The following is an 18,948-nucleotide window of genomic DNA, read 5'->3' as shown; positions in this document are numbered from 1 at the left end:
TTTTAGCATTAATACTTTTTGCTTTTAAAATCTTATGTATACCACAATATTTATATATTAATCCATAGCTCAGGAAAAATATAAACAAAATGCTGACGTTGAAGGAACGTAGGCAATAAATAAAATCAAACCAATATAATATCGAGCTCTTTTATTTACAATAAACTTTTCATACAGCGAAAAATCAGAAAATAGCAATTACTGTACCACTGCCAGATGTTTACTAGAAATCTTGTAAAGGCTGAACGTAACCTTTGAGCACTGGGAATTGTGCAAACATGTTTTCATCTCTACGCCTGTATCCAAATCTGTAGATTTCTACTTTTCGGATATAATTATTTTTATCATATTTCACTTCTTGTTTATTGTTGCATAGATATAAACCGTTTGCTCAAACGGTCTTTGCAATAATAAAACTTAATAGTTCCAGAACGTGCAAACACTTTGGATCTCGAAAGCCAGGAATTCGATACAAAGTGCAAGCCACCTGCCTAACAAGATGTTAGTAATGAAGCAGAATCTGGCATTGCCATTAAGGCGTATTTTTTGTACAATTGCTCTTACAAAAACATCTGGCATTAGCTACCTGTGTAATTAAATTTTAATAAATCTTCATAAGCAGGACACTGTCCCTATTTACAAATAAATTTATGTATTTACATAAAACCTCTATATAGTATAGTATTAACATTACAGAAACCTACTTATGTACATAACAATACATTGTACAAAATTCACAACAAAAACATGCGGTTTTAATCATTCGAAGTTGGTAGGTTTTGTAAAATAAATACTCGATTTAAAGGGAAATTAGTTATTTCTATTTCGAAATCGTGTTTCATCTTAAATTGATTATGATAACTTGGTAACCCAAGAGATGGGCAGAAGCGTCTCCCAATAGCTGTGACATGATTGGTTGTTCTACACAATACATCAATGTGGTCTTCGAGTCTGGCATTCCATAATAACGCGTGTTGGAGCACATTTATACATACATTAAATTATGTCTTACTTAAGGGCCAAGACACGGTTATCGACGGTTAGTTTTTACACTTTACTATTATTCAGCTTGCAACGTGAAAAGATGTGAACGGTATTCCATACTAATCGTGCTTTTTCTGTGAATTAACTTACTTAGAGGGTCAATCTTTAACCCTAGTATACTGGAAAGGGTGTCTTTGTGCGTGCCGATTGGTTACGTAGGGAGGCGACGAAATCCGCGGTTGTTGGTAGTGACGCGCGGACGGAATAATCTGAGCCAGAAGGCCCCGCTCACACGAGCTTTGCAAATCCTAAATGATTTTGCAGACAGAACGGACTTGCTTTCATGTACTCTGTGTGAATTCACAAGAATAACACTATATATTATTTGCTAAGTACATATTTCGTAATAATTTGAGTCAGTAGTTTTTTATTATTATTATGGAATGAATGTAAGAATTTACATATTAATTTGTACACTATAGCATTGGTTATAACTATAATGGTAGATGTAAAGTTTTAAAGAAATAAATTAATTAGTAAGTAGATGATGTCATATACAGGATTTCTAAATTTCATTGTATATCTCTGTCATTGGCGGGGATACGCCGTTGCACACTGAACTTTAAGGCATAATTGCGGCGGAAGGGAATGAAATGGACGCGTCGAGCATTTCATCCACTTCCCGCGGATTCGCCAAGCGTTGCCGACAGCAGCTGCGGAATTCTTGCAAATGCGCGAGAGTTCCGCGGAAGATGCGCGACGTGATTTTTGGCTCGTACCTAGTTTGTACGTTAGACAATTGACGATAAAGTTCATAATGCTATATTCAGTATCGATACAAAAATTCGCTTCCATTCGTTCCGCCGCAATATAAATTGAGCCTAAATACTATTATTATAATTTATGATGAAACACGATTCGTTACCTAGCTAGACTTGTTCTATCTATTCTATTTTTTATTAAATTACTGTTTATTATCTGTCTTCAAACCGACGCAAGTTTGACTCACGTCATCTACTACGTGACTGTATGCTGTTGTTACGCAATTCTAGTATTAGTTCTGTTTAATACGCATTTAAACGAGAATAGGCGGTACTTTCTTTTACAGTGGTATGCGGTCAGCGCGAGGGAATGAGCGCGGCAGGGGGTGTAATGTTTCCGTCTCTGTCACCCTGGGTCTTTTTTATTTTGAAAGATTTAAGATCTCAGTGAATCATGTAAGATGCGAGTTTAATTCTCGAAGTCGCCACCCGGTCGGGTGCGGGGCCGCGGACGCGTCGGCTCGCCGCGCTAGTCGGGCGAGTGCGGCGGGTCGGTGCTGAAGTAGGGCGCGGTGTGCGGCTGCAGCAGCGTGCGGCACACGGTGCAGACGCGCGCCGGCAGCCGCCGCGGGCCCGCCGGCACCACGTGCGCCACGCACGCCGCGCAGAAGATGCGCCCGCAGTGCCGGCAGTGCACCTGCCAGGACACGCGACACGGCCAATGTTCATCCATTCCGACTATCGTTTCTGAGCAATTGAGGCACTTCGAGGCAACCATTTTTTGGGACTTTCGGCCGTCTCGACCGTTATTTATGGCTACTTTTGGTTAAAAGGATTTTACTTCCGGCTATCAACCGTTTTCACTGTTCAGGACTTGAAAGACTGAAATAACCGAATTCGAACCGACATCTTCTAGCAAACCGTGCCAGGTTCAAGAAGGAATTTTTTCGAAGTGTTCGTGAATCTTTGTATCAATAATTATAACAAACTAGTGGAGTAATTTCACAAAAAATAATTGAATGTCAATTCAATAAAAAATTAATTAGACTGTACTTACTTGGTACTTGGTGCAACGGGCTGGTAATAAAAATACTACTTTTGGAGTAACGAGGTTTTTATTTTAAAATACTTCAACTACTGATTTCTCCGCAATCAAAGAAAATGTAAACAACGTTATACTTCTTGAATGAATTAGACATCTAGAGGAATAATTTACTGATGGGAATAACAGTATATGAGAATAACTTATTAGTGGAGAGATCAGGACAAGGGAGGTGTTCAATGCCTTCATATTAAAAAAAAACAACGAAACGAACGAGGCTGGCGACAAGGCCAGTACAAGCAAGTGGCAGTTGACTCAGTTATGGCCTTTGATAAGGAGATTCTGAATTAAACCCCGTAGGATCAATTTGTAAAACGATGTTTTCTAGATTGGTTCGGTCTAGTTATTCTGGATACTCGTAATACTGTGAATTTCCTATTTAAAGACCAGGTAATATGTATGGTCCCGATATTGATATTGTCTCGAGCTACTACAATTCAACACATGGAGCGCCAAAGTGAAAACATGTCGCATTGGCAAATTGCTACTTACGTCAGATAGTCAGAAGAGACAACATGTATATATACTATTATTATATCTATAACCTCGATTTATTTGCAACCATAAACAAAGTTTTTGAAGATCTTTTATTGTTGAAAAAGGAGGAGACACTCGAGAGTAGAATAACGGTACTCAGGAAGCAAAGCACAATACCGATCTTCGTGAATAACTACAGCACAAAGGTTACCTTTTTCTTGCTGTTCGGCAGCGAGACGTGACAGGAAGGGCACTCGCTGACGTCCTCGTCGTTCTGCCACCGCACCTCCGTGTCTGCCTCGCGGATGCGTTGTAGTTGAACCTGGTACACAATTACAACGTCCAACGTATCAAAGTATATACACCATCCAACTGGGTAGGCAGAGAGTACTTGCATCAGTCTTTTCATAGAAGTCCGTTTTGCACCTTGTATCTTTTTTAACGGTATACCCAATCTGATCGATCTGACAAAAATCGACTTTAGGCTCACTGAGATGAGAATTATTTTGGTAGACTTGAATTTAGTCTTGAAGTCAGTCTGTCTTTTTTGAAGATGGCGTAAAATGACAGTTAATTGCGCAAAAGTGTTGTCCGTTTGCGTGCTACTGATTGCAGTCGATAAATGTTTTATCGACTATAGATTGAATGTTGGTTACGCATGCAACAATATCGGCCCTATCAATAAATGAAATAGGTCCATTAGTTGTCCAACTGCTGGGCACGGGTTCATTTGAGTAGTCAGTTTTTGTAAGTTCATTCATACATACACTGTAATTAGAACTATGTCTATTGCAAATATAAAAAGGAGACGTATTTTAAAGTTTTTAATTTTAATTAATATAGATAATGAAATCCGCATGTTCTTGTTAAAATGTGCATGAACAAAAATTTATTTGGATACTAGTAGGCCAACCGTCAAAATAAGAAAGAAGAAGGCAATAACGCAATTACAACTTGTCGTAACAGTCAATTCAGACAATTTTGGCAAAATGTTGTCTTTTTTTACAATCTATCGATAAAACTGTCGATAAGAACTACGTGATTATTTAAAATTTTATGAAAATTTGCAACTCTACAAATGTCGTTTCGCTCTGTCTTCAAAAAAGACAGACTGTAATTGTCTTAATCGACTATGACTGTACCACGGAAACCAGAGCGATAAAGTCACGACTTTATTTTCTGAAGATACGATTCATATACTGGGATTTTGCTATCGAAATTTTATAAAACAGTATTAATAGGCGTCTGTACCTGCAAGGACTGCGATAGTCGGACGAAGTCCTGCTGCACTTTCTCACTATTGTCCAGCTCCTGCTGGAGCACCAAGACGCGCGAGCGCAGCTCCGCCACCTCCGTCTGCAGTCGCTTCTGCAAGACACACGGGCCTTGAAGGAAAACAGTACACGGAGCACGACGGGCGGCGCGGGGCGCGGGGGCGCGGACGTGCCTTGTCCTCGAGCAGCTTCTCGATCATGTCGCTGGACTGGCGCAGCTTGTCGCCGAGCTCGCCCATCTGCGAGCGCTCCGTCTGCAGGCGGGCCAGCGCGTCCCTGCAACGGGAGGGCGTGAGGCGGGGCCCGCGGGGCGGGGCGGGGCGGGGCGGGCGGCGGCGACTCACTGGGCGTCCCGCAGCTGCTGGCGCGTGCGGGCCAGCTCGGCGTCGTGGTGGTGGCACAGCGCGCCCTGCTCCAGCAGCTGCGCGCGCAGCTCGGCCGCGTCCTGCAGCGCGCGCTCGCGCCCCACGGCGCACGCGATCAGCTGCTCGCGCAGGCGCAGCGCCAGCTCCTGCAGCGCCTGCGCAGAAGCTCCGTTACGGCCCGCCCCCTCCCGGCGCCCCTCCCCGCGCCGGGGCGCTCACCTCCGTCGAGTCCGGCAGGTCGATGATCTCGTTGTGCATCTCGTGCGCCTTCTGCGTGAACTGGCCCACGAGCACCGCGTTGTCCCTTTCCAGCCTGGGGTGCGAAAGTTCCATTTATCGAGTCGATTGCGACCGGCAGAACAATAAAAACAAAAGTGGCGTCGAGACCGATCCTTGCGTAACCCCGAAAGAGATTGGATTATTTTGCCTACATATTTGTTCTCGGCTTTCTATATTAAAATCGAATATAATTAAATTGTAAGTTTCCAATATTCTTTTATTCAACCCGGCCCTATTCCAATAAATGAACGTTCATTTTTCTCGAGCGCTGAATGACTCACCGTGTCGAAAGCTTCCACAAAAACTACGACCGGCCCGAACCAAAACGAGCAGACAATTCCAAACATTCATTATATTGTCTATTGAAAAACACGTTGTACGACGAACAAATCGAGTATTGGAGACACTTAATTTCATTTCAACAAAACCCCCAATTTGTATACTTACATATCGAGTTTCTTCTGCAACGTTTCTCTATCTACCGTTAATGTAGTGACATGTTCCAGGGCGTGCTGAGAGGCTTGTTCGGCTTCCTTCACCTTCAAATCAAGTGTCGTTTTGGCCTCCTCGACTGCAGCTTTAAGTTCTTCTAACTGTTGTGAACTAGCGGCTCTTTCGGAGTGCCACGACCGAACAGTTTCGTCGTGTATTGAGCGGACGCCTTCTAATTCTTCTGTTGCCTATAAATAAAATATATTACATTATTAAACATTGCCTGACTATGTTTTACGTATACGAAGTATCTAAATTGAAATTAATGTATTTCTTTGTGATATGTATAGAGGTTACAAAAGCCTTACAAGAATGTAATTTACATCACCGTTACCTGTCTCGCGGCACACAAAATTTTTATAACTTTTATACACACTTTACTCCAGCAGTTCGAACAGTGACAAAAACCAAACATTAAGATATAGTTAAAGAATTATAAGATTTTAATTTTTTATAATATTATATAATATAAAATTTTTTATAATATAAAATTAATTATAAGATTTAGCAAGTCTACCTAGTTCAAAAATATAATGAGATTCGGAAAAAATAAATTCGTGTTTGTATTAGGTCACCGAGCAACAACGGCCTAAGTAATAGGCACGAGATTTTAAGACCTAATTATGTAATAATTTACTCTACTATATAACTTGCTCTACGCTGAGTAGAATTGCTGGCTGAATATAGGTAGTGATCATAGTTTTATATTTAGAATGTTAAGAAAACAGAAGATCTTGACATATTAGATTATTGATTGGTAACCTGAAAGTGAAATTATGTAAAATGGTAAAATAAACCAAAAGTTCTTAAGATGATCCCGGTTTATATTATTAAAAGTACCTCTCGCTATGCATTAGAGCTATACCCCTCATTATAATACAATACTTTTTCTACGAGAAAATTAAAATAATGAAACACAACAAATATTTAACGTATATTTTGTTAACAATCCACGTCAACAAACTCATACGAAAACAAAAACAAACGCTACAAAACAAAAAAACCAAAGAGATAGAATAGAAGTGCCCGTGATTGGCCAAGTACCGCTTATATTTTAACCAATCAGGAGGCAGTCGAGTGTTTGAGAAGCGTCATATTTAAATAGTTTCTTTTGTGCCAAATTATTACGCATTTGTACCCAAGTATGTAACATTTTGAGGTATCAGTTAACAATTCGAATTTTAATAATTCCACAAATATAGTGACGTTAGTCTGTTCAGGAACACAGTGAAGTGTGCCTCTTTTAATTAGCAAAAGTACGACGTTCTTTAGTTTATCAAACTAGAATTGACAGTACAAGAGTAGAAAAAAAGTTTTAAGTTATTTACAATTAAGTGCCTATAATAAATAATTTTACCAATTTAAGGGCATGGTCGAGTTTGGAGGCTTTGTCCCTGGCGGCGTCTGCGGCGGCTTGCTCCGCCACTAGCTGCTTCTCATAGTTCGCGCACATGTCGCAAGTCCGGCTGATCTCTACGGAGCGAAAAACAACAATACATTAAAAATTACTAATGCTCTCACAGTTGAAAAACTTCGCAGATAAATTGACCAATCATGACTTTAATGGCGGAATAACAAATAAACCGACTTAAATACGAACTTTTGCATTAGACTTCGTTCGAAATGCAACCAATTAGCTAATTAAGGGCAAAAGACTATAAAAACATGATGGCAAAAATCAACGAGACATGAATATTTACGATAGCTAATTTACTTAAACATTTTTATTTTCCTTAATATGAATAACTGCATTCACCGATTTTTTTACAAGATAATGATGACAAGTCTACGTTAGATGATATTAATGTAAGTCGTTATGTACTAATAAGATTTTATGGACGTCTTGAATTATAACACCCCATGTTTGTTAGAGGGATTTTATTCTTATCATTGATCCTATCGATTAGTGCAATAAAATAGTGAGTGTTTATTTTTTGCATTTGTAGTTAGTCGGCTCGATTGCCGGTTAGGTAAGCTATGCAGAAAATCCGTGAATGCTTTAATGATAAAAATAAAAGATTGTTCCATTGATTTTTTTCCACTTCGTATACAAATCAATTTTCAATATCATATTTGATATTAGAAAGTAATGGACGAAATTATCATACCATCTGTTTTAGTGTCACCGGCAGAAGCGGCGACTGCTGATTTTGATTTCTGAAAACATAAAGATTTCTTTACAAGAAATGCCTTTAAATATACTACAGCAGAAAAATGTTTCATTCCAAAGGGCAATTCCTTCACTTTTAAAACATATCATCTATTTGTACGGCTGGGCGGTATTTGAATCCCTTGTTATGGAACATTTAATACGTATTTTGTATTTCAATTTCTACGCACAAAAGTATTTTGTGAGTTTAGGGGAAATAGTATAAAAAACTGTAACCCCAGAGTGTACTTGTATGATAAAAAGCCGTGGTAATGTCCCGTTTAGCTCTTCCAGGTATTCTCGATCTAAGATGTTCAAATTCAATATCGTAACGGCACATGTATTCAAATGTATATTTACAACGAGCAACTTCTTCTTTCCAGGGGAGTCTGTCTTACGAATGAGCAGTAGAGTTTAATACGACGATTTCAAGTGTAATTTGCTAATATCGGCGTCACAGTCTTTACTCAGCTGTGATATTAGCAGAGTGGATACTTTTACATACGCCACAGGTGCATATATGACATTTATTCAAGTCGAGTTGACTGTTTAAAATTGGGTTATGTTTGAGTTTGAGCGGGGGTCATTCCACTTCACCTTTTAAAGCATAGGTTCCCAAACCTTTTGTATCACCGTCCACAAGGCAAGATACAAGAGTTTCAACGCTCAACACCACAAAAATTAATTGAAAACACGTATTTTTTATTTTAACACAAAAAATCACAAGGAAAAATACATTGATTTACAAATAAATGGACGACGGGTCTAATACAAAAACCACGAAAAAAATGTCCCAAGTCAACCTATTTAAACGTAGTGACATGCAAAGGAATATGAAAAAACTAAAACGTTGAATTTAAATTGTAATGTCATCGCAGTACTGTCTAATTTTGCTTGCTTCGCTGTCAGTCGAACAAACGAAGACTAAAGCGTGAATGACGCTCTGTATACGATTTTAACGCCCTATAAGTTCGGACACTTTTTAGCGCGGCGTCAGACGACCGACGTCCATATAATTGTAAGTGAATGGAAAAATACATGTAAGTGATGTAGTTTATATACATAATTCTGTTTTTTTTTTTCAAATGTGGTAGCATCCCCTGGATAGTATCAACACTCCTCAATTGCTTCCGAGGTCCTTTGAAAGGGTTGTAACCCTAACTAGCCGTGAACAGGTTCACGGCAATGCAAAGGGAAACTTTCGGTCCACAAAATTTATTAAAGAAGTAAAGTTAAAAGAAAGGGCTGAAACAATATAAAGGTAAATGTAAAAAAAAACAGGTACAACAGTAAAAAACACTCCCTACACTTTAATAAAGGCACTTACCCCTAAATGGGCCGAGTAACTAAATTACAGACATAGGTACATGAAGGCTGTAGGTTGTTATGTATTATTACACATGATTTAGCTTATTTAATGATTATAAACGTAGTAAAGAACCAAAATTTCGTAACAGCCCCGACTGTTACGAAAACAAAATGAGAAAGTGAAGGAAGATGGAACAATTCAAATTTAACATTTAAATACATGTAAAATAAAAAAATGATAGGATACAAGACGAGAGAGGCGATACAAAAAGGTGAGATGACGGTGTCAGGAGGTCACACCGTCACACCTTAGCGCCTCCCGAGGACTCTCCAGCGACCAATGGGGGGCCGTAGGGACCACTTTCGGAAACTATGTTTTATATAGACGAGACGAGCAGGGCAAATTTGCCTCAATTTGTTTATGCATGTTCCGCTCAGCTGTCACAGAAAGGCCGTACTGATTTACTGAGGATGTGAAAGCTATACCACTTCAGATATGCAGAAAAGTGGTGGAAAACTTAGAAACCGACTACATCAATATCATAGATATAGGAAAAAAGGGAAGATATGTAATGGCGCTGTGTAAGATCGGGTACAGATGTCGCCACTTTTTAGCTTGTGTGCAATTCAAACTTCACGCTCTATTATCCGCTACCATAACTAACACAATTTTAAATTTTAACAAAATTAAACTTACATTCACTTGAGTAAGAGTTATATTGCAATATTTGAGCATTTTTTCATCCTGGTTCAGCCATTAACCATCAGGTGGCGTTTTAGTAAAAATGCTACTAGTATACAATGCTAACTATTACACGCTTGCCCAGTGTTGTCTAATTGTCTGTTTGTGATATAAGTATTAACAAGTATACAAAATATTACCAAAGCCTCTTGCAGTTGCGCGTCGGTCTCTCGTAGTTTGTTCTTTAACGCAAATATTTCCGCTTCCAGCGGCTGGATTAGAGATTGCGCTAGTTCCCCGTCTTCGACATTCTGCAAATGATGCCATTAATTGAAAAAATAACAGTCCTTCTGAAGTAATAACGCATATTTTAAGGTTGTTTCCTTAAATGTTTTTCCTTATTTCATAACTTTTTATTTATATTTCATAAATTTCATATTCCTCTAGGGAAACCCTGTGTCGCGGGTGCCATGTACATATGTAATACATGGACAACCACAAATTACACCCAACCTCACTAGAGACATAAATGTAGGCCATACAAATATTTCTCCCGGCCCGGAAATCGAACCCGGGACCTCCGCGTGGCAGACCAGCATGGTAACCGTTCGGCCATTTTAACGATGTCATTAAAAATGTCACCCTTTTTTTCTTACGACATCGGAATAAGGATCAATTCAAAGGTCAAGAAGTCCTACTAAACATCCCACATGACGTGAATATGAAATTAGATTTGTAGTGTTTGGTTTTCCCCTATATCGGTTTTATATAAGGATATCAATATGTTACTATGCTATAAGATATTATAACGGGTTTCCAAGGTCATTGTATTTGTGCCCATGGCTGTTCTTTATGTATATTATTTCTTTAAATACTGGCAAGCGACTGCAAACGTCCCCACGTCGCCTATGACAGAGACTAATTATTTCGTACTTTTTTCAGTCTTTCCAAACAAGTAGAACAGCCTTTGCAAGGTTTTAACATGTGACTTATATAAAAAAAAAAATTTCGAGTGATACTCATAGAGTGGTTATTAATTGAAATCTCGGAGCGGTAAAAGGTAGATAATAATAATAACTTACCACGAACAACCAACCCAAGCTAACGAAAGAAATAAATGTATGCCATATAAATGTTTCTATTGTAACTGTTCGGCCACTGAGGCAGTTAAAAATAATACAAACCAAAATAGTTAAATACACTACCGTAGTAAAGTCATCGTCAGTTTTTATACCCCGAACTATCCCTTAGAATATGAATAATTACAATGACATTAGAATTAGAATATGAATAAATGACATTGGCAGAAAGTAAATTTTAAAGTATGATTATATACATCATACTTTAAAATTGGCTTTCTATTAATTCAAATTACAGAGAAATAATTTTTTGAAATCGTTTTTCGGCCCTGGTATAAAGGCCTATTTTTCGAGATACGACAAGATCGTTTTCCGGCGTCGAATTACTCTATGCATACTACCTTTATGTTTCATCTCTGCCAATTCTGATATTTGTTCAAAAACAACGCAAGTCTTTTATACAATAGTTATGTGCTCACCTTTCTGGGCGGTTGGTCCTGCACGTCGGTGTCAGCGGTGAGCTTCCTGGCCAGGGAGCGCACGAACGTGGCCGGCGCCAGTGACACCTCCTGCCATACCGCACGAGCGTGGACTAGGTTAAGTTTATCAGCCTCCATCAGGGTTAATTTCTTGTACATCTTGAGTTACTTTTGTTTCGTTAAAATGTTTATTACAGTTTTCTAATATAGCTTCGTGTAAAACTAAGTTAATTTATTTCTTTTCAAATTCACTTCCATCTGTAGTTTCCAACATTATTTAAACAGTGTTTGATAATTTTTGTATTGTAAATTGTTTCAAATAAATGTATTTTAATAAAAAAAACAATAACAAAACTTTTTATAACCGCGTTAAATTAATTAGAACATTAAATTATAAACGATGACAATAATTGAGCAACTACATTATTACATACTGGAGTAAATGGATTGTGCGTCCGTTAGGCACGGTGGTGCGATAACAACTAAGTTACAGTGGGCTTCGCCTTTGAGTTATTATACAGGGTGTATCGGAAAAGGTATATCAATATCAAGTGGATCAACTCTGTTTATGGCCACAGCTGTCGAGTATCGCTACTGCACAGTTTTAAATCCGAGGTTGCCATTACGTTAAAAAGGAGTGTCCGAAACGGATTCGATAAAGATAATGAGCTTGTAATGCTGGGACACGTGTGTTTTGAATTAAAGTAAAAAAATGTGAATTTAAAAATGTAACAGTTTTCACAAATACGCCTTAAGAGCGTATTTGGGGTAACCTACGGGTCATCGTCCAGTGCGACGTCCAAGATATCGCTGTAAGGATGAAGTCGCCAAAGACCTAAAGGAACTGACTGAAAAGTGTCCGAAGGGTCGGAACTGATATACGACCGACAGCAATGGCGTACTTTTTTGTAGGAGGCCAAGATCCACTTCGGGTCGCTCAGCCAGCGCAGTAAGTAAGTAAACAGTTTTCACTGGTCTTTTTTTATATCACGTACAGTATTTAATCCATCTGGTATATATTTTTTATTCATACCATTTCCGTTCCACTCTGTATATGCGAGCATATTATGTTGGATATAAACCTATGTGAAATTGTTATCACAAATATTAACTATTGGTTATAGTTAATGCGGTGAGTTTGAAAATGACCTTGAGTGCCAAAGTTTGATAGAAAACGAACTTAGTCCCTAAATGTCGGCGATAAGTGGCGCTTCATTGGTTATTTTATTGGGAGCGATATTTTATTACTTTCGTCTACCGAAAAAAAAAAATTCAAAGAGCACAAGGCGCATTTTTATCCAACGTTCTTCCAAAAATACTTTGATTCCAAGTGATGGTTTAGCCTTTAGTAAGAAATTCTAGTTATCGTTTTAAGATTGTAACACGCGACTCAACTCAAAGTAAGCTCGGTTCGTGGTATTGTCAAAATGTTTGCCCAAAAATGCGCAATTAAAACCAGTAGTCTTATTTTGACTATGGAACATACTAACATGGCAAGTTTTTAAAATGTACAATTGTCCAACTGCTGTGCATTGATCTCCTCAAGGGAGACGGTTCCAAAGGTACTTTCTTCATCAGGCTTCGTCGCCATGTTTTCTTTCACCGTTAGCGAGATACTAGGTGTTGATACTAAATATTCACAAATGTACGGAACTCAGAGATTAAAGTCGTAGATGCATGCCGCCACAGGTATTCAAACCGTTGACCTCTCAATTGAGAAGCCACCGTTCTCCCACTGAGCTACCACCGCCGTGGAATCATACCTTATGTAGAAATAGTACACATGACTGTAACTTTTAGCAGTTTGTTGAAATGTAACAAAGAAACAACTGAATTTCGTAGCAAGATGCAATTATTGGAAAATAGGCCAAGTTAATATAAGTAATCATTTCTATTAACCAACCGTTAACTGTGAACATAAACTGTGATAACATCTGAATTTTATACAAAACCTTCGCAGTTTTCCTTTCAGTTTTTTTTGTTTCATATTTTTGCATTAGGTAAATTTTATAAATGATTATTTATAACGAAAGTTATAATATTAAGTACAATAAGCAAATTTTTTTTTCACTTATGTGTTTTTAAGTAATTTAAATAGGCAAGTAAACTTTTAACACTGTTCTTTAAAAGAAAATTCAAACCTTTTTGAAATTTTGTAACGGAATTTTAAGAGATTTTAATTAAATTAAATTTTAAAGTTTTGCGCAATCGATATGACAATGAAGGAATATATATTATAAATTCCCATTATAAACTTGTGCACAGTATTTACTATCGCATATCACTTGAGTTGTGTTCAAAGAACGTAACACTATACAACCATTTATTCTATTGGTGACATGACAGCGTAAGTTTGGTTAACTGATAAACAACACGCCGGATACGTTTACTTTAACAATAAAGCCTGATATTACTGTCGGTTATGTTTTATACATTTCTTTACCTGAAATTACTTGTTATTTATCATCATCACAGCACTGGGTTCGGGTCGCAACCAAAATGGCCCAACGAGGGTTGGGGATGCAGAAGTGCATTCACAACTGTACGTAAGTTAGTAATTAAAATTATACGCATAATATATAACTTTTTTTAAATTAAGGTTAGGCAAAGAAATGTACAAAAGTGATATATATTTTATCTTTGAATCTTTTAAATCTTTTAACCCTTTCAATAGTCCCGAATACAAAAATGTCACTATGTTTCTTGCTATAGTGCTTATATTAAATCTATATAAAATGACTTTTGTCAGTTAGTTGTTGATCTCTATGGAAAAGCAGTATGCGGCAATTAGATACAAGTGGGATAATCTAATTCTGTATGTAGTGTATGATACATTATTTTAATTGAGTTTAGTTTTCGGTATTTTTATTTTATCTTTCTACGTTAATTTCATTTATTTTATTTGAATTTATTAAATTGTTTTGTCTACGTTTGATTAATGTAATGTATGTGTGTGCTTATTAATTTTGCACTTGGAAATAGCACTGTAAAGCCCGAAAATCGTTTATTCCCGTATGATTGCCGTCGTAATATTTATATTTTTTTGTGTGTCAATGAACGGAGGCTTCTCTTCTCCCCATTTGTATAGCGATGTATGTTTGCCAGTTAGTTAAGGGTGTTTCAAAATGCGTTTCATATAGTTTGAAAAAAATTTACACCATAGACAATGCCAATGTAAACTCTACTTGATAATTTAAACAGCTGCAACTTAGTATCAACATTTCCTGTAACTGATAACGTCAAGAAATATAAAGGTGTCATTATCAAAGAGCTACTATGTTGTGCGATAGACGTGACAGCCCAACTTACTTTACTGAGAACCACGACAACAGTTACATTTGTACAATATTTATAGTAAGTTTTGAGATGCTTGTGTAGGCACAAGCATACTTTTCTATTGACAAGGGAAGTTGTACCTTATTAAAACATAAAAATACTGTATAGCTGATTGTGGTATAAATTTATATGTGCCTAAATCTGAATGAAATGTGTGTGAATTTTTGTGAAGTTATTTAACTGCTAAAATTGTACTTTTCATTCGCTTTTTCTAGCGATAATTATTTTTTTAGATACCAGGTGACGGGACGAACAAGTCGTGCGCCTGGTGGTAAGCGACACGCCTGTCCATAACAGTTGCAGTGCCACTCAAGAGCTTTAAAACGCAAAGATCTGAGGGGAAGTCCACTGCGCCTGCCACACTGAGATATCAGTTGATAAGTCCCATGTGCTTGCAGTTTTGTTAATCTTTGTTAATAGCATATATAGATATTTATTAATCTTTCAAAATAATAATAATATAGTATTACAATAGTTTTCATTTGAGACTTAAGAAATGTCTTTTTGTATAAATTGTATTTTTTTTCTTGTAAGGTTTTTGAAGATTTTATTTGTTAAATGTTGCCCTCTCTGCGTGTCTTTGCTGTGCCCAACAGGGACCCAAAGCTCTAATTTAAGCGTGTCCACTTGCTACAATGTAAACTTTTCGGAATGCAGTAATGCTCACATTACTTGCATAGCGGCAGAAATAGGTAAGGTGGCAGTACTTCCCTAGACAAACTCTTTGACAGGGAGCTCCACTGCTACTAAATATACCAGGTCTGTAACTAAATCGTTTTTGTGTTACACTCATAAATCTGCTTATTGGATTTTATTATAGGAAACAGCATACACCCTACATGGTTATTTATAAAATATGGACAACCTCACTGGATTAGTTCTTAAGATCATAAACAACAACTGTAGTTCCATGACTTAATAATTCACCACATTTTACTTTCATACGAAAATAAACATATTCAATTTCATTGCTCTTAATGGTGGTATAACTCTGAGCAAAACACGGGGGCATGGGTGGGGGTTGTCGAGAAGGACTTTTGCTTGATTTCTTTCTTTAGTAAACAATAAAAACACAGTTACATTAAAATCTAAAAAGTTTATTTTTAACATGAACAATAGTTATTGTTTATGATGTTAGTAATATAGTCCAGCGAGATTGTTAGTCTTTTACAAATAACCTAAAATAAAAAAATAGAAGAATCCTAGCTACCAATTGTCAAGAGCAACTATACACAAAGGTACAAAAACTGTTCATAATAACACCTGGACAACCCATACGATTTGTAGACAGGCTAGGGAATCACTACCCATGTCTATCTCGTAAATTTGTTAACCTCAAAAGAAAGAGCTGCAGCTTCTAATTGCCGCTCTAACGGGTCGTCCATATAGTAAACACCTTTTTAATCTAGTTATCACGGACAGCCCTCTATGCAGAGCATGCATGGAGGGGGAGGAAACCGCCGCGCACGTCCTAGTGCAATGCTCCGGCGTAGCTAACTACAGGGCAAAATACCCTGGAGGAGTGCCGAGGTCGCTCTCCGAAGTCTTCGAAAAACCCAGAAGGATGCTGAGATTTTTGGAGGAGCTTGGGTGGCACGACTCTGCACCCACCACACGCAAAATAGGCGCTTGGACGTCGAGTTGCGGACAACAGCCCGTTACACCATACCATACCACAACCCTGTGTATTCTTTGTCTGACAAGTAATTCATTCAATTAATTTTTACAGATCAAAATGACATAACTTTCACGGTCTCAGTGATTAAGTATTTGTCACATTATCAAATCTGTTCATCATAGCTTTCGTAACATTCGAGATATTGGCACTCAAATGTTTTTATCTCTGTAAAATGTCAATTATGCTGATTTTGTTGAACAATAAAACTGAAACTAAATAAGATATAAAAAAAACGGATTAGAGGGGGTTGGAGATCTCGTTTCGCTGATCCCAAATATGTTTACTCACTAATTTCCCTGAAAATGTTGATTACGTTAGTTATGATAAGAATGATAGAAATACACCCTGTATTCATCTTACAGTAGTTGATGGTTGAGTTGAAACTCAATATTCAGCTTACATATAATTCATTATGCTGCAAAACAAAAGCACACCTGTTGCTGCTGTTGTAGATGCTGTATCTGCGCGCGGAGCTGAGTAATCTGGTGCTCGAGCTCAGCGTTGCGGGCACGCAACAGACGCGCCTCCTCGGACCCGCTTGACGACGCCTCAACAGTTTCTGCACAAAAGTAAAACAGAGGAATGTGTTCATATGTTTTAATATAATTTTAGTTTAAAAAATATTTTTGTCCTTACAAAAATATTTTACTTATTATTATTTTATTTTTTTTTAAAGATAATTTTTAGGAAACCATAGTATTTGCTAATGGATAATAAATTAGCACCATCTTTAGAGCCCCAAAGTGAACAGAAAGACATCATTTCCAGTATAGCCACATGACTGTAGTGACCACTAAATCAACTGTAAATACAGGATAAACTTATCACTTTAGATAATTAAAAAGTTAAAAGCGATAAACAGCTTTATTACTTTTGATTGTTAACCACTACCTAATTAGTGTGTTGTACATGATTGGGTCATACAGGCCATAGTGAAGTAATAGGATTCTATTAAATACACAACTAACCAGCAACTATAAGCTGCAAATTTTTTAGCTCAGACTGCTGATTTGCACTTAACACCTGCATCTGCTGCAACTCGGCATGCAGCCCCATCACTTCTGACTCCAGTTGCTGCTTTTCCAGCATCAGACGCTGCAGGTCCTCTGTGGAATGGCCATGTAGCATTTGTAAGAATCAAAACAGACATATTCCTGTGTGATCTACGTGAAACTGTCTAGATAAATGATATTGCTTAGGATGATATTAGACATGGTAGTAGTGTATAAGTGATTTAATCAAACAGAAGTAACTCCAAAAAAAGTAATGTTGTTTTAAAAATTTTCATTTCAGTGTTTGCACTAAAATTTGATGTTTAAAATGTTAAATGGTTAGATAGATCAATTTAAGCTTTAGAATATAAATTGTGCAGAAGCCTTCATTTTTACACATTAAAAAGTTATATAGACTCATTTTGTTCAGAGTCCCTGATACCCATGCCCATAAAATAACAATTAAATAGTTTAAGATTTTTTATTTATACTATCAACTGTCACTTAAGTTAGATCAATTTCAATCTTATTTTAATTTTTCTATTCAATGTATTTACAATTTCAAATCTTTCTTTCTATATTTTATTATTGATAAATGAATAAGAACAATACAACACAAAATCTTTATTGTATATTCTTTACATGTAATATTGCGGATGTTATTATTGTAAGGATAACTCAGGCACTGTCAGTACAGTCCTACATCACTGCAATTGGACAGCTGTGATCTCCACCCACCTTGAAGGGAAAAGGCCTTGAAGTGAGTGTAATGTAATATATAAAGTTTATTCCTGGTTTTGAATGCCATAACCATCTTCTGTGGGTATTCAAAATAAATAAATAAATAAATAGAGGCAATTTAGCTTTCATGTGATTCCACTCTCCTTCACCAAGTTTTTTGTTAAATGTTTCCTTAATTGCAATACTTGTTAACAAAGTTATCTCAACACCTGTATATTAGCACCTATTCATTAAAATGATGTATTCTACATGTCGCAACATAGAACATGGTATACACAAATACTTGTATGAATACAACAAATAATGTAATAAGCTTTAAAATTTAATCTCAAAAACGTGAGGCAAAAAGACGTGCAATATTGGAAATCTACAAACAGAACAATAAACACTAATGAGATGTTCTGAAATAACTATTAACCAGGGACAACACTGTCATGCGATCTAGCTGACACCAACAGTGAACCAGTAAGTTGATCCCGTCGCTAGCTTCGCAGGGGAGTGCTACGAACCTTCTTTCTGTAAGAAAAGCTCTTTCATTCTGGCGCGCTGAATATTGAACCGTTCCTCAGCCTCTCTGCGCGCCTGGTCGGCCGTAGAGTCGTCGCACTCGCCCGCGCCTTCCACTTGAAACATAATAACCGCTCATCCTCGCGATGATCACATTTAAGGCCTACAAATTCGTCAGAGAAACACACACCTTTTGAACTATCCATTGAAGCTTCACTAGCCATCTTCTTGTGCCGTCCTTGTGCTGCTTGCTAAATGTTTAC

The 18,948-nt window shown here is 37.3% G+C and overlaps 1 protein-coding gene across 2 annotated transcripts; it reads right to left on the bottom strand.

Moving 5' to 3' along the window:
- Window positions 1-1,866: 1,866 nt before the first annotated feature.
- Window positions 1,867-18,924, bottom strand: LOC113225803 (rab GTPase-binding effector protein 1). 2 transcript variants are annotated; one of them, XM_026458243.1, is made up of 16 exons: window positions 18,876-18,924; window positions 18,688-18,801; window positions 17,414-17,551; window positions 16,880-17,004; window positions 11,432-11,521; window positions 10,074-10,184; window positions 7,843-7,891; window positions 7,092-7,207; window positions 5,690-5,922; window positions 5,183-5,276; window positions 5,034-5,118; window positions 4,943-4,958; window positions 4,772-4,874; window positions 4,576-4,692; window positions 3,536-3,646; window positions 1,867-2,442 (listed from the first exon to the last, which is right to left on the bottom strand). In XM_026458243.1, the coding sequence occupies exons 1-16, from the start codon at window positions 18,907-18,909 to the stop codon at window positions 2,275-2,277; spliced, it is 1,704 nt and encodes a 567-aa protein (XP_026314028.1). In that variant the 5' UTR covers window positions 18,910-18,924; the 3' UTR covers window positions 1,867-2,274. The 2 variants fall into 2 exon arrangements, with proteins under 2 accessions (XP_026314028.1, XP_026314027.1); XM_026458242.1 differs by having other exon boundaries at window positions 4,943-5,118.
- Between the last annotated feature and the right edge of the window lie 24 nt (window positions 18,925-18,948).

The sequence above is a fragment of the Hyposmocoma kahamanoa genome, unplaced genomic scaffold, assembly GCF_003589595.1.
Source record: "Hyposmocoma kahamanoa isolate Upper Pololo Valley unplaced genomic scaffold, ASM358959v1 175, whole genome shotgun sequence".
Lineage (NCBI taxonomy): Eukaryota > Metazoa > Arthropoda > Insecta > Lepidoptera > Cosmopterigidae > Hyposmocoma > Hyposmocoma kahamanoa.
This window is presented reverse-complemented; position numbering and strand designations above follow the sequence as displayed.

What these genes read in the sequence shown, in the direction of transcription:
- LOC113225803 (XM_026458242.1), bottom strand. Translation starts at nt 18,909, where the DNA reads ATGGCTAGTGAAGCTTCAATGGATAGTTCAAAAG. An exon ending in CAGCAGCTGCGGGACGCCCA is followed by an intron (nt 4,875 to 4,942) that starts GTGAGTCGCCGC and finishes CTCCCGTTGCAG; the next exon opens with GGACGCGCTGGCCCGCCTGC. An exon ending in GACTATCGCAGTCCTTGCAG is followed by an intron (nt 3,647 to 4,575) that starts GTACAGACGCCT and finishes ATTGTGTACCAG; the next exon opens with GTTCAACTACAACGCATCCG.